The sequence below is a fragment of the Musca autumnalis genome, unplaced genomic scaffold (assembly GCF_047663935.1).
Source record: "Musca autumnalis isolate F117 unplaced genomic scaffold, ASM4766393v1 scaffold_5, whole genome shotgun sequence".
Taxonomy (NCBI): domain Eukaryota; kingdom Metazoa; phylum Arthropoda; class Insecta; order Diptera; family Muscidae; genus Musca; species Musca autumnalis.
The window spans coordinates 49240297-49257129 of record NW_027412088.1 but is presented as its reverse complement, the minus strand read 5'-3'; the positions used below and the strand labels follow the sequence as shown (position 1 = coordinate 49257129).

Here is a 16833-nt window from a genome sequence, read left to right as displayed (position 1 = left end):
CCTGTTCCAAATTTTGTTTTCATTCATTTCATATTAACAAATGTAAGCATGTTTTGTTTGTTATTGTATTTTTTTTTTTTAATTTCAAATTTAATTTTTTAATTTTACAAAAAAACTGCCTCTTCTCCTGTTTTATTTCTTTATAATTCCCAATACTATGAAGCCAAACATTAAAATATCTCATAATAATTTTTTGAGGTTTTGGTTAAGAATGAGCGCGCTCATCTCCACGCGTCACCTCTCCAAAACCTTTAAAAATTCACATGAAATATTTAAGTGCCTGACATCCCAATCAAATTTTCTCTTCCCTACCACTATTCATACTCCCTTCCTCAAAGTCCCCCCCACCCACCTCTTTTTTTCTTCCAATAAACCTCAACCTTTTGCACGATTGTTTTTGTATTTGAAATACTTCAAAAAAAATCTCTCAATTTACTTCTTCCTTTTATTCTTCATAATTAGTTTAATTTGAGAATTTTACAATTTTATTTTATAAAAAACATTTCTTTTTCTTTCTTTCAAAATAAACAACAACAACAACAAAATAAACAACATCCTCGAAATGACAACAACGACAATTGAATGCAACAACAACAACAAATTTAAATCATTACATCATCATAATGCCATCAATAACAATCAACCACATTACAACAATATCATCATATCCTGTTATTTTGGTGGACACGCTCATTCATGTTTATAAACAACAACAAAATATTTAATAATTTTTTGTCATCAACAACCATCATCATCTAAATATCACAACAACAAATCATCAAAAAAAAAAAAACAATAGTATATCCATCTGGTTCTATGTTGGAGATGTCTAATGGTTATCCTCATTCACATTCGCCGCTTGTTGGTTCTCCCAGTCCGGGGCCAAGTCCTGGCATAGGTGGGCGTTTATTAAATTAATTTAATTTTCATAATTTAAAATTAATTATTATACTAAAATAATTAGCAAAATTAGCATAACCTTTAAATAGCTTGTAAAAAAAATTTCAAAACCTAAAAGTTTTTTTAGTGGCATGCAACTTTATTCAAGTTTTCATTATTTTTTTGCTAAAACATATTAACTAACCTTTTTTGTAAATTTGTCCATTCTTAACAACAATTCTTAATATCATATTTTGTATGTAGTTAAATATGTATAATAATTAGTGATTATTAAAATAGTTTGTAAGAAAAACGTATATGGCGCCCAATGTGGGGCCGATAATGAGTCAGTTTGCAAAAAAAAAATCCCGAAACACTCAAAATAACCCCTTCCGCGGTGGGGTAGGGGTTAACATGTCCGCCTAGTATCCCGAAGTTCGTGGGTTTAATATTATATGGCGCCCAACGTGGGGCTGATAATGTATAATATATAGTTATAGACAAAGAAAGATCGTGGGACGGAGGGTTTACATGTCCGCCTAGTATACAACAGCTCGTGTGTTTAATATTAAATGGCGCCCAACAAGGCCAAACTAATCAAAATTACATTTTCCCTGTCCGTGGGAGTTTACCATGTTGCAAGGGTTAATATGTCCGCCCAATATATATGTATAAGGTCGTCCTTTGAATATTCTAACATGACAACATCACATTGCGCCCAAGGCCGATACAGTATTACCGTTAGCTATAGATAATGAAATGTAAATAGAATCAAAGTCACGCTTTTGCCGTGGTGCAAGGGTTAACATGTCCGCCTAGTAAAAATCAGCTCGGGAGTTCAATATTACATGGCGCCCAACGTGGGGATAATAATGCATTATCGTTAGCTATAGGTCAAGAAATGTGAAAAAAGTCAAAATAATTTTGTCCATGTCCTTGGAAGCCTCCATTCACAAGACAACACCACATTATCATTACATGGCGCCCAACGTGGGGACGATAATATATTGTTGTTAGTTATGGGCAAACAAATTGCCCAAAAAATCAAAATAACCTTTTCCGCAGTGGTGCAAGGAGTATCATGTCCGCATAGTCTACAGAAGCTCGTTGGTTCAATATTTTATGGCGCCAAAAGAAATGTCAAAAAGTCAGCTTCACAGGACATCACATGTTCATCACATGGCGCCCAACGTGGGGACGATAACATATTGCTGTTAACCATGGGCAACAACAAAAATGCCAAAAGAATCAAAACAAGCCTTTCCGCCGTAGTGCAAAGGTTAACATATCCGCCTAGTATACAAAAGCTTGTTGGTTCAATATTATATGGCGCCCAACCAGGGGATGATGATGTATAATACAGTTGCTATAGACTAAGAAATAATTAAAATAATCCTTTCCCTGTCCTAGAGAGACTCCATGGTGCAAGGTTTAACACTTCCGCCTGCTTTATAGAATCTCGTGGAATCAATATTAATTGGCGCCCAACATCAGAACGTTAGCTATGGGAAACAAAATGTCAAATGAATCAAAATAAGCCTTTCCACCGCAGTTCACGGGTTAACATGACAGCCTAGTATACAAAAACTCTTTGGTTCAATATTATATGGCGCCCAACGAGGAGGTGATGATGTATAATACAGTTGCTACAGACAAAAAAATAATTAAAATAATCCTTTCCCTGTCCTAGGGGGACGCCGTGGTGCAAGGATTTATATTTCCGCCTGTTATATAAAAGCTCGTGGCTTCAATATTAAATGACGCCCAACATCAGAACGCTATATGGAAAGAATCGAAATAATTTTGGTCCAAATTTTGCACTTTTCTTTTGGAAATAGTTTAGAGTCGATTAAAGACCAGATCGGTCCACTCCTTCGGATACTTTCAACACCAAATTTCAAAACTTTTCATTAAAGTGCAGTTTAAGGACATGTCTACGATCGTTTTGTTGCAGCAGTTTGTGCTCGCGGCCTTTATTACAAGTAACTGATATGGACCAAATTTTACACACCTTAAAAAATTTTTCCAGAATTAGATCGGATTAGATCGATTATGAACTATGAACTCTCTACCTCCAAAACAAATTTTAAAAGTTTTCGAAAAAGTGCACTTTAGAACAGCTTTCGAATCGAAATGAATTGATGTACTCGGTTACCCACGAATTAGGAATCCGATTTGACCAAAGCACTTAAAATTTCTTTAACAAGGTCTGTATTAGACAACAACTTCGGAAACCTCTTTCACAATAGTTCAACTTCAATCACTCGGCAGCAGGTTCTTTCGTACCGGATTGGTCCGAAATCAAAAGTGTTTCAGCCGTCGGCTGCCAACCTAGCATCATATGCTGCTACAGCAACAACAATAGTTCAAAATTTTTTGCTTATGTGCAGTTTAAGTGCTCTTCGAGGATAGCTTGGAAATTTTTGTTTACAGCCAATCAAATAGAATGACCGGCGGCGGGCACGATCAGGGATGCCAACTGTTCCGAGGTAATAATCGCTACAGCCACATACGCACCATAGATCTGTAGCGCTTTTTACCTTAAAACAGTTGACATTCGTGCTTAAAAAACAGTTGTTTTTGTACGTCAAAAATCACCACAAGTAGCAGTTATCTGTGATAAGCTGAGAAACAGGAACAAGGTCCTCAAGTCCCTAGCCGGCAGCACTTGGGGTGCGGATAAAGAAACCTTGCTAACCACATACAACGCGATAGGCCGGTCTGTGGTAAGCTATGCGGCGCCAGCGTGGTTTGCTAACGTAAGTGATACGCAATGGGATAAACTACAAATCTGTCAGAATGCTGCCCTGAGAACAGACACCCTGTGGCGCCTCATGTCTGCAGGACCATTTACATGAGGAGACAAAGATCCTTCCTGTGAGTCGTCACAACAGGATGTTGACGATGCAGTACTTGCTTGGATGCTATAGGCAAGACCACCCAAATCACCATCTGGTGGATATGCCTGAACCCCCCAGGCGAGTTAGGGAGGATTATAGAGATCTAGAGAGAGAGGTTCAAAGATATAAAAGAGAACCTCTAGATCAACGTGCGTACCAGGCAGGTTTAAGAGACATTCATACTGATGCGGTTACAGAGGCTCTGGCAGCCTACAGTGTGAATATAGTCCTCGAAGATCATCCACCACCCGTGGCAGCGGAAGAACAGCAGCTGCTAAGACAAACGAGAGTCGTGTAGGCGCAACTTAGATCTGGTTGGTGCAGTCACCCCAATTCTTACTGGGCCAGGATTGATGGCACGCGGAATATCTGCCCAGCATGTGGCACCGGTCCGCATACTACGCAGCACCTGTTTAACTGCCCAGCCTACCCGACTGACTTAACTCCTCTCTCTCTCTTTGGAGGCAGAGCAGAATCAATAAAATAAAAATTTACATGTACTTGTAGAAGCTGCTACAACAACAACAAGTAGCGGCAAAACCACCAATTCGGCACCCCTGGGCACGATAGCTATCAAAAGGAGTGACTGGCCATGGTCCAACCTTGGAAAACTTCTTCCAAACGTACATCAAATTCCAAAGTCTACATTCGGGTACCTACCTCACAAATGTTCAATATTTGTCTTAAGTACAGTATGGTTTTTGTCCGAGCATGGTTTTCAAATTTTTACGGAAGACTAGTCGATATGGTCCTATTTACAGCGATTTATTTTTTTCGTGCGCAAGTCCATGCTTCCTGGCTCTAAAAAGTCCTTACGTGGCCGAATAAACTCTTAGGCACGATGACAACGGGGGGCACCGTGGTGCAGTGATAAGCAATCCCCCACCAGAACCTCAAAGTTTTCGGCGGTGGCCAATCCCCTCAGCGAGTAATTTCAGCCATGAAAGAGATGGAATATGTAGATCGATTCCTTCGAGTACCTCCTCCGGAAAAGTTTAACACTTTTTGCGCTTCAATCTACTTTAAGGACACTTGTCGGATCATGTTGGTAGTACAACATTTTGTTTTTTTTACTAGTGGAAGCCAAAACATCCTGAGATATCGACCCCAAAATGTTCCAATAAAGTCTTTGTTCCATTTCTATAATTTCATTCACCATACTTTACTCGAAAATGGGCCGATTGCTCCAAAACTAATCCCCTATCGTATGGGAAGTTAGCTGTAGGCAAACCTAAACGGATCTTGTCTTTACTTGTTCATTTATCGTTTTGGTCCCTTTGCCTCCATTAAAGCAAAAAAACACAAAATAAATAGTGGCGCCCAACGTGGTCGACGACATTTTTGTTTCCACTCTTGCTGAGAAAACTAAAAAATCCTAAGATCGGAAGGCAAATACTGTAGAATCCCTAAAAGTCGTAATCCAAGGGCCAGCTTTTATAGGAACTGTCGGGGTTCTCGATTTATCGGAGACAAGATGTGAAGGAACCCGTTTTAGGGGACTGAAAATTTATTGCTAATTATGGAGGTTTTTGATTAATTGGTATACGAATTATAGCTATGTCAGCAAAAAAACACGAAATCAATAGTGGCGCCCAACGTATTCGACGACATTTTTGCTGACACTTGTCGAATCATGTTGGCAGTATATCACATTGTTTTTTACTAGTGGAAGTCAATACATCCTGAGATATCAACCCCGAAATTTCCCAATAAAGTTTTAGTACGTCCTCTGGACCGATTGCTGCAAAAACCTAGTCATAGGATAAGGGAAGTTTATTGTATATCTGAAAGATCTTGTTTTTACTTGTTTATTTATCGTTTTGGTCCCTTTGCCTCCATAAAAGAAAAAAACACAAAATAAATAGTGGTGCCCAATGTGGTCGACGACATTTTTGTTTCTACTCTTGCTGAGAAAACTAAAAAAACCCTAAAATCGGAAGGCAAATACCGTAAAATCCCAAAAAGTCGCAATCCAAGGGCCAGCTATATATACATATATTTTGTAAGGAATTTCGGGGTTCCGATTTATCGTAATCAAAATGTGAAGTAAATCATTTCAAGCTACCGAAAATTTATTGCGAATTATGGAGGTTTTTGATTAATTGGTATACGAATTATAGCTAGGTCAGCAAAAAACGCGAAATCAATAGTGGCGCCCAACGTATTGGACGACATTTCTGTGTCCACTCTTGCTGAGAAACCTAAGAAATCCTAAAATCAGAAGTCAAATACTGTAGAATCCCAATAAATCATAATTCAAGGACCAGCTATTTATTTCACGGCGCCGAAAATTTATTTCGAATTATGGAGGTTTTTGATTAATCGGCATACAAATTAAAGCAATGTTGTTGTAAAATGCTTATATGATAAACAAAATTGCATTGGCGCCCAATGTGGGTTTGGGTCTCAACTTACAATCTGTTCTACGATTTTTTTGTAGCCAGGGTTTTTTTTATTTGATAGTTTTTACTCGTTCTGCCTCCAGCAATAGATATCGAAATTTAGGGTGCCGCCCAACGTGACGATGACATTTTTATTTACATTAGTGAGGAGAGAATATCATAAAAACTCGAATCAAATGCAATAGAATCCCAATAACTAATTTTTTTCTATTATCATTACACTCTGTTTATGGGAGTTAAGAAGATACGTAGAAAATTTATTCAAGGCACCGATAGTTTAATACGAATTGAGGTTGAGGTTTTGGTTTTTTATTGAGATATGAATTATGGAGATTTAACGCTATAGTCTTAATGGTATAAAAGTAAAAAAACTTCCCCGAATTTAACCAAAATTGCAAGGGCGCCCAATGTGGTGTTAAGTCTCAACTTACATTAATAGATACACACGATCCTTGAACACCACTCAAGGGACAAATGGAATAGCTAACTACTTAAAACAAAAACAAAGAAAAATTATATTTTCTCATCTTCACAAATTTATTGCTTTTTGAAAAAAAAACTAAACATTTGCATGATTTCATCGTATGAAGGAAAAACTAAACTAAACAAATAATATATTGTTTTGTTTCAAAATAACCTCCAAACAAATAACCCTTAACACCCAATTTCGTTTTTTGAACAAAGTGTGATTTATTTGATTTTTTTAATTTATTTTTCCTTCATTTTCTTTCCACAGCTCATCAACTAACACACAAACAACAATCACCAGGTAGTCAAAATGGTCGATCTTCCAATTTGCGAGTAGTTATACCGGCACCCACAATTGCTCAAAATATGTCCAGTGCTGCCGATGAATTAGGTTATGGCGATGTAAGTGTACCATTTTCAAATTTTGATTCCCCCGTCCAAACAAATAATCTATTTAAAAATAAACAATTATAGCGTCACAATCAAACATCTTTAAATACTCCCGTTATGACATTACAGACATCCATACCTGCGTTACAGGGTTATCCATTTGTACCGCAAGATTTTTCCATGAGCACCTCCGATGTCATGAGTAGCACCTCCGATGTCATGAGTTTACCCACCTGGAGTACTCATCAGGGTTTGGTACATCAAACGGGGTAAGTTGAAATGAAACGAAAAAAGGCAAAACAAAAAATCAAAATGAATATGAAAATTAATTTCATTTTTTTCTTCCCCCAGACTCTCCCATCTAAGTGTTTCCAATAGTACACCTCCACCTGCCACATCACCCGTAAGCATCAAAGTCAAATCCGAGCCTCAATCTCCTCCACGTGATCTCTCCGGTGGCCATCAGCACAGTAATGGTTCAAGTGCCACCAATGGTGGTGGCGGTGGTACGGGTGGCAATGGCCCAGGCGGTTCTTCTAGTCACTCCAATTTAAATGCCAACAGTTTGAATAATTCATTATCCATAAATACCGGCGGTTTAAGTGTCAACAGTGGAGTGGGTGTCATAGCTGGTTCTAGTCCCTTGGGTGCTGGTAGTGGTGGTGGAGGTGGTGTCGGCGGCGGTGGCGGCAATGGTGGTGCTTCAAATTCTTCCTCAACATCCAATGGCTCGGCAAATGATCAGGCAACAAATTTGAGCGTTTTAAATCATAGCCAACAACAGCATTTGGTCATGGCTGGTTCAAGACCATCATCGACGGGTCATTTAACACCGACACCGGGTAAGTGGAATTCGTTATTTTTTGATGTTATTTATTTAATGTAAAATATTATGGAAATAGTTGAGGATAATTTCGAGAAAAAAATATTTTAAAAGAATTTTTAAAGCTAACGTAAATTTGATCAAGTTTTTAGGCTATAAATTTACTCTTAGATTTTAAAAACTATTTTGAAAGATATGAGGCCTAATGATAGCAGAACTCGTAAAAACCTTCCATTGACTTTCTATAGACAGGAGACCTGAATGCCTTCTATTGATAAATGTCTTTAAATAGATAAGTATTCTGCATATAGATGACCTCTTAGGTCTTCTACGGCTAGAAGAAGTCTTCTACAGCTAGAATAGCTCTTAAAGATCTTCTACAGAGAGCAGACCTCCTAAAGATCTACATATTGAATACTTCTTAAAAGTCTTCTATATGTAGATAGACGACTGTTTAAAGGTCCTCGGTCCTCTTCGGATATAAAACCCTTTTTATATAGAAACTCCTAAAGGATTTCTATAAACAGAAGACATTAAGAAGGTATTCTATATTTCTGCAAAACATAGATCTGGTTCGAATATGGGCAATGTTCGTCCACTCCTTTGGGTAACTCCCACACAAAATTTCGGAAAAGCTGCTCTCGAAACGCGATCATTCTTGTTGTAGCAGCTTGTATTCGCTGCCCCCATTACAGGGGCCTGAGAAAATGACCTGAAAAGTGTAAAAACCCGCAATGCACCATGTGTAGTGGCTGGCACGCCAACTCTTTAACGGAACAGTCGATTTGTTCCAAAATGTGGTCACTTCCAAAATGAACTATGCAGACACATTCTTTTTGGTACCTCCTCCGCAACACTTTTGAGCTTTAATCCTTTGTCGGCAAGTTCATAAATAAAAAACAAATAATAAATATTAAATATGAAATAATAAATAATTAATAATTAACAATTAATAAATTATAATAAATAATAAATTATAAATAATAAAATAATAACAAATAATAAAAAAATAAATTATAAATAATTAATATAAAATAATAAATTATAAATTATAAATAATAAATAATAAATAATAAATAATAAATAATAAATAATAAATAATAAATAATAAATAATAAATAATAAATAATAAATAATAAATAATAAATAATAAATAATAAATAATAAATAATAAATAATAAATAATAAATAATAAATAATAAATAATAAATAATAAATAATAAATAATAAATAATAAATAATAAATAATAAATAATAAATAATAAATAATAAATAATAAATAATAAATAATAAATAATAAATAATAAATAATAAATAATAAATAATAAATAATAAATAATAAATAATAAATAATAAATAATAAATAATAAATAATAAATAATAAATAATAAATAATAAATAATAAATAATAAATAATAAATAATAAATAATAAATAATAAATAATAAATAATAAATAATAAATAATAAATAATAAATAATAAATAATAAATAATAAATAATAAATAATAAATAATAAATAATAAATAATAAATAATAAATAATAAATAATAAATAATAAATAATAAATAATAAATAATAAATAATAAATAATAAATAATAAATAATAAATAATAAATAATAAATAATAAATAATAAATAATAAATAATAAATAATAAATAATAAATAATAAATAATAAATAATAAATAATAAATAATAAATAATAAATAATAAATAATAAATAATAAATAATAAATAATAAATAATAAATAATAAATAATAAATAATAAATAATAAATAATAAATAATAAATAATAAATAATAAATAATAAATAATAAATAATAAATAATAAATAATAAATAATAAATAATAAATAATAAATAATAAATAATAAATAATAAATAATAAATAATAAATAATAAATAATAAATAATAAATAATAAATAATAAATAATAAATAATAAATAATAAATAATAAATAATAAATAATAAATAATAAATAATAAATAATAAATAATAAATAATAAATAATAAATAATAAATAATAAATAATAAATAATAAATAATAAATAATAAATAATAAATAATAAATAATAAATAATAAATAATAAATAATAAATAATAAATAATAAATAATAAATAATAAATAATAAATAATAAATAATAAATAATAAATAATAAATAATAAATAATAAATAATAAATAATAAATAATAAATAATAAATAATAAATAATAAATAATAAATAATAAATAATAAATAATAAATAATAAATAATAAATAATAAATAATAAATAATAAATAATAAATAATAAATAATAAATAATAAATAATAAATAATAAATAATAAATAATAAATAATAAATAATAAATAATAAATAATAAATAATAAATAATAAATAATAAATAATAAATAATAAATAATAAATAATAAATAATAAATAATAAATAATAAATAATAAATAATAAATAATAAATAATAAATAATAAATAATAAATAATAAATAATAAATAATAAATAATAAATAATAAATAATAAATAATAAATAATAAATAATAAATAATAAATAATAAATAATAAATAATAAATAATAAATAATAAATAATAAATAATAAATAATAAATAATAAATAATAAATAATAAATAATAAATAATAAATAATAAATAATAAATAATAAATAATAAATAATAAATAATAAATAATAAATAATAAATAATAAATAATAAATAATTAATAATAAATAATAAATAATAAATAATAAATAATAAATAATAAATAATAAATAATAAATAATAAATAATAAATAATAAATAATAAATAATAAATAATAAATAATAAATAATAAATAATAAATAATAAATAATAAATAATAAATAATAAATAATAAATAATAAATAATAAATAATAAATAATAAATAATAAATAATAAATAATAAATAATAAATAATAAATAATAAATAATAAATAATAAATAATAAATAATAAATAATAAATAATAAATAATAAATAATAAATAATAAATAATAAATAATAAATAATAAATAATAAATAATAAATAATAAATAATAAATAATAAATAATAAATAATAAATAATAAATAATAAATAATAAATAATAAATAATAAATAATAAATAATAAATAATAAATAATAAATAATAAATAATAAATAATAAATAATAAATAATAAATAATAAATAATAAATAATAAATAATAAATAATAAATAATAAATAATAAATAATAAATAATAAATAATAAATAATAAATAATAAATAATAAATAATAAATAATAAATAATAAATAATAAATAATAAATAATAAATAATAAATAATAAATAATAAATAATAAATAATAAATAATAAATAATAAATAATAAATAATAAATAATAAATAATAAATAATAAATAATAAATAATAAATAATAAATAATAAATAATAAATAATAAATAATAAATAATAAATAATAAATAATAAATAATAAATAATAAATAATAAATAATAAATAATAAATAATAAATAATAAATAATAAATAATAAATAATAAATAATAAATAATAAATAATAAATAATAAATAATAAATAATAAATAATAAATAATAAATAATAAATAATAAATAATAAATAATAAATAATAAATAATAAATAATAAATAATAAATAATAAATAATAAATAATAAATAATAAATAATAAATAATAAATAATAAATAATAAATAATAAATAATAAATAATAAATAATAAATAATAAATAATAAATAATAAATAATAAATAATAAATAATAAATAATAAATAATAAATAATAAATAATAAATAATAAATAATAAATAATAAATAATAAATAATAAATAATAAATAATAAATAATAAATAATAAATAATAAATAATAAATAATAAATAATAAATAATAAATAATAAATAATAAATAATAAATAATAAATAATAAATAATAAATAATAAATAATAAATAATAAATAATAAATAATAAATAATAAATAATAAATAATAAATAATAAATAATAAATAATAAATAATAAATAATAAATAATAAATAATAAATAATAAATAATAAATAATAAATAATAAATAATAAATAATAAATAATAAATAATAAATAATAAATAATAAATAATAAATAATAAATAATAAATAATAAATAATAAATAATAAATTATAAATTATAAATTATAAATTATAAATTATAAATTATAAATTATAAATTATAAATTATAAATTATAAATTATAAATTATAAATTATAAATTATAAATTATAAATTATAAATTATAAATTATAAATTATAAATTATAAATAATAAATAATAAATAATAAATTATAAATAATAAATAATAAATAATAAGTAATAAATAATAAATAGTAAAAATAAATAGTAAATAGTAAATAATAAATAATAAATAATAAATAATAAATAATAAATAATAAATAATAAATAATAAATAATAAATAATAAATAGTAAATAGTAAATAGTAAATAATAAATAATAAATAATAAATAATAAATAATAAATAATAAATAATAAATAATAAATAATAAATAATAAATAATAAATAATAAATAATAAATAATAAATAATAAATAATAAATAATAAATAATAAATAATAAATAATAAATAATAAATAATAAATAATAAATAATAAATAATAAATAATAAATAATAAATAATAAATAATAAATAATAAATAATAAATAATAAATAATAAATAATAAATAATAAATAATAAATAGTAAATAGTAAATAATAAATAATAAATAGTAAATAATAAATAGTAAATAATAAATAATAAATAATAGATAATAGATAATATATAGTAAATAATAAATGATAAATAACAAATAATAAATAATAAATTATTGTTGTGTAGCCGGTATTCAAATCGATATTGTCAAAAGAAGAAAGTTTCAATTCACACAGGCTGAGGGTATATCTCTGTCGGCAAAGCCGACTGATAACTCTTTTTACTTGTTTATGCAGTATTTATTATTTATTTTCTCGAAGTTATCCTTAATGTTTATCTTGAGAAGTGCATGTGCCAAAGCTTTCTATTGCCGCTCGATTAACAAATTCGGTCCCCCCTCTTTCAAAAGCAAAATTCATTAAAATGATGGATGTGGCTGGCCATATTTGCTAAATTAACTCTCACAATTAACCATCATTTTAACAAATTTTTTTGGAAACAAAATTTTTAAATTATATTTAAATTTTTAAAGTACTTTCCCTATATAAAATATATAAATATCTATGTGTGTGATTATTAAAAAAGGCTTAACTTAACATAATTTTTTTTTTTCTTACCTCAATTTTGTAACGTTTTTTATAGGCTTAGATAAATACGAAAATTATACATATCGGTCACAACTGGGTCAGAATTCTAGATTATGGAATATTGGTAAATTGGCTCTCCCCCGTAACCCCTTCACAGCCACCGTCGTCTATACATTTGATCTTTTGTTAAATATCCAAAAAAAAAACTACATATTTTGAAGTGAAAAAATATCACCAAAAAAGAAACGATGGCAAATTTATTTATGTTTCACATTTTGTTTTTAACATGTTCTCATATTTAGTTTCTTGCCCCGCCCTCTTCACTTTCACTTCACATTTTATTCATCATCTATATGTTGGTATTTTTTTCTCTCAAATCCCAAATTTCCATTCTAAACACACACACTCCCACAATTTTTGTAAACACAATTTCTTCAAAATTGTTCCTTCACTTCATTTATTTCATTTCATGTGATATTTTTTAATTACTCATAATTATTTATATATCCAAGTTGTTTCAAATAGAACTATTTACATTATACAAAATTGACCCAGTACAGAATGACCTTTAACATATTTCAAAACATTGGGATGGGGATAAATTGGATTTTTTTGGCATAAATTGAATACTCTACCAGTTGGCGGAAAAATCTGAAATGTTTACCACAGGTAGATCTTTACGTCCTGATTACAAAAATATAAAGTTTGTTGGGGGGAAGTCTATACTTCCCGAGATATGGGCCTCTGAAGTTCCGAAAATTTCCTTTGTTAAAGTAAGAAAAAAATTTAAATTAAAAAAATGTTGTTCCCGTGCCCTAAATTGTCTCCTGTCCATAGGAGAAAGTATTAAATCCCCGGCCGAAGGACGGATACTAAAAAAAACTTACAATTTAAAAAAATCAGATTTTTTCTGCCAGCTGGTAGAGTATTCAATTTGTTCCTTTTTTCAAGTAAAAACTCGACTTTTTGAAATAAAATTGAATTTTAGACTCGTAGCCGGTATTCGATCTTACCGTGTCATATTTAGGTCTAATCCTCCGCCTTAACACGCTCAAAATTATAGTCCTGAGTTTGCATCGCTTTTAAATTTTAACCGCATGTGTTCCACTGGGGTCCTAATATCAATGGTATAATTTATTTCGGGTGTTAGTGCATACTTCCCGAGATGTGGCAGCAAAACCCTCCAAATGTTTGATTTTTTTAAGGAATTTTTGGAAAACGGAAATTTTCTTTGGAAGCCATTGTTGGATCTGACCACATGACGAAGACTTTCACTGCCATAAACATGGATACATTTCTGTGTGCAAAACCGTCTGATACTTTCCTACCTACGTATTTACACGCTAAGGACTACTACCTTTCAAATCGAAATTTTTAATCATTTCATTGAAATTTATCATCGAATGCATGCGGCTTATTTTTCAAAACACTTAGTCCATATCTACATTAGGCAATTTTCTTTGCGGCAATTGTCAGTTTGATGGAGAGAGAGGCGAGGCATATGATAATCCTTTGCCTCTCAACACCTCTCAACTCTCCCACCGACAAATTGACAATTGCCACAAGGAAAATTGCCTATTGCAGATATGGACTTATTTTGTATTGAAGTTTTGTTGTCCAATCCGAAGAGGATTGTCCCTTTTTTCTGTACCAATGACGTGACCAATGACTACTGCTTTGACATCACAACTCCACCCTGCTTCTCACACCCACCCATCATTTACCCGCTTTGCTTTCATTTTGTTTTTAATTATTCTTGCCATAATTTATTTTGTTTCTCTTCTTCATCTTCTAATGCCAAATGTTGCTAATATGACACTCTCATAACCAATAACACCACCCTTCTCCCCCCGCTCAACCACGAGAGTTAACTGCGAAAAGAAACAAAAACAAAACGAAAAACCTATTGAGCAAAAGATGAAATGTATAGAAATTTCCTATTAATCTTCTTTTTGTGTAATGCAGATTTTATATTTATTAATGCAGGTAATGTGACGCCGAGCAATATACCATCACCGGATATGCGTCAACAGCAGCAACACCAGCAGCAACAGCAACAACAACAGCATTTGAGTGATTATGATGGGCCAAATCAGGCGCATAAGCGGCCCAGAATATCTGGGGGTTGGACATAGCCACATGAAAATAACAGCAACAACAACAAAACATTAGTAGACAATTATCAACAACAGCATCATCAGCAGCAGCAGCAATTTAGTGCTACTGGCAATGGTGGTAACACCACCAGCAACAACATCACAAATCAACGACATTTATCGTCACAATTTAGTCAATATCATCATCAACAGCAATCAATATCATCAACTCATCATCACCAGCTACAACAACATGACTTGTACAACACCTATTTAAGTATTGCAGCAACAACTGCAACAGGCCGGGATTCGAGTAATTGTCAAAATTCCATTGCAATGGCCCGTCAACAGGCCAAACAATTAATGCAAAACCACCTAAATAGTTTAAATCACAACAACAATAACAACACCCACCAAATGATGGCACAGCAACACCACCAGCAACATCAACAACAGCAGCATCCCCATCATTCTTCGCCGAGAGAATCGGAAAATAAAAACAATTTACAAGTCTTAAGTACAACAACAACACCTTCAACATCGCCACAACCGCCAACATCATTGTCCCCTTCAAGAGGGCCAACACCATCAGCAGCAATGGTCGTCGGCGGCCATAACAACCACCACAACAACAGCAACCACAATAGCTCAATGGGTATGGATAATGTTTTAATGTTTCAGCAACAATTAAAACAATTCTAAGAACAATAATCTTATAATATACACATACATAGTATATATAGAGGTATATATACATACATTACATAGTTACAGAATTTTAATTGTACATATTACAATTGCATACATATAATAACAACATACTCATACATACAAATAAATAATAGCAAGTCCTTTTTTTCTTTTTTAACTGTTTTAAGACACATTTTTCTTAGAAATTGTTTCTATTTCAATGCAATAAAACATACAAACATAAATACACATATATACAAAAACAATCTGTAAACATACGTACATACTCATGGATAGTTTTACACTGGCCTAAAAAATATTTAAGGAAAGGTCTTAAGAATAAACATCCAACTTGAACCTATTTACACTGACACCTAATACAAATATTTAGGGTAAATACGTCACTATATAAATGACGCATTTTATTGAAACCTGGATTTAAAATTTCAATCTCATACCGTAAAGTACATTTATCTACATCAAATAAAATCCAAATGGATTTATGACCCGAATTTATTTGTCGTATACGTAATGGAATTGACATTTGAAATCCAGTAGATTTCGTAAGTCTAAATGTACTATTAACCGTCATATTTGTAGCCATGGTGGAATAATAAGGTGTAACGCCAAAAACAGCAGCTCTTCATACCAGTTGTCAAAATGCGTTATGCTGTCAAATCCATTGCTTAAACGTCAAATGAAATCCAGTTGATTTCAGATGAGTTTTCATTTGACGTATAAGCAAAGGAATTGACAGTTGAAATCGAGTGGATTTGGTAAATGTAAACAAAGCATTAATTTGAATAAAATCACATACAAAATGTAAACAAGCTATTCACAGTAATGCATTATTGTTAGCAAATTTGACGTTTGACATGATTTGATGTAACACCTTCTTATTCCTTAATGTTTGTAGCCTTG

At 28.3% G+C, this 16833-nt stretch overlaps 1 protein-coding gene across 25 annotated transcripts in view; it reads left to right on the top strand.

The window, feature by feature from the left end:
• Mef2 (myocyte enhancer factor 2) overlaps positions 1-15722 on the top strand; it is a 337726-nt gene extending 322004 nt beyond the window's left edge. For 10 of the 25 annotated variants that reach the window (XM_073988128.1, XM_073988126.1, XM_073988125.1 and 7 more), the window contains 6 exons: positions 800-898; positions 6918-7051; positions 7124-7308; positions 7391-7881; positions 13182-13250; positions 15113-15722. In XM_073988128.1, coding sequence (XP_073844229.1) covers positions 800-898; positions 6918-7051; positions 7124-7308; positions 7391-7881; positions 13182-13250; positions 15113-15261 — 1127 coding nt within the window. In that variant the 3' untranslated portion in view covers positions 15262-15722. Of the gene's footprint in view, positions 1-799; positions 899-6917; positions 7052-7123; positions 7309-7390; positions 7882-13181; positions 13251-15091 lie in introns of all 25 variants that reach the window. The other 15 variants (XM_073988141.1, XM_073988140.1, XM_073988138.1 and 12 more) reach the window with 5 other exon arrangements.
• The last annotated feature ends 1111 nt before the right edge of the window (positions 15723-16833 follow it).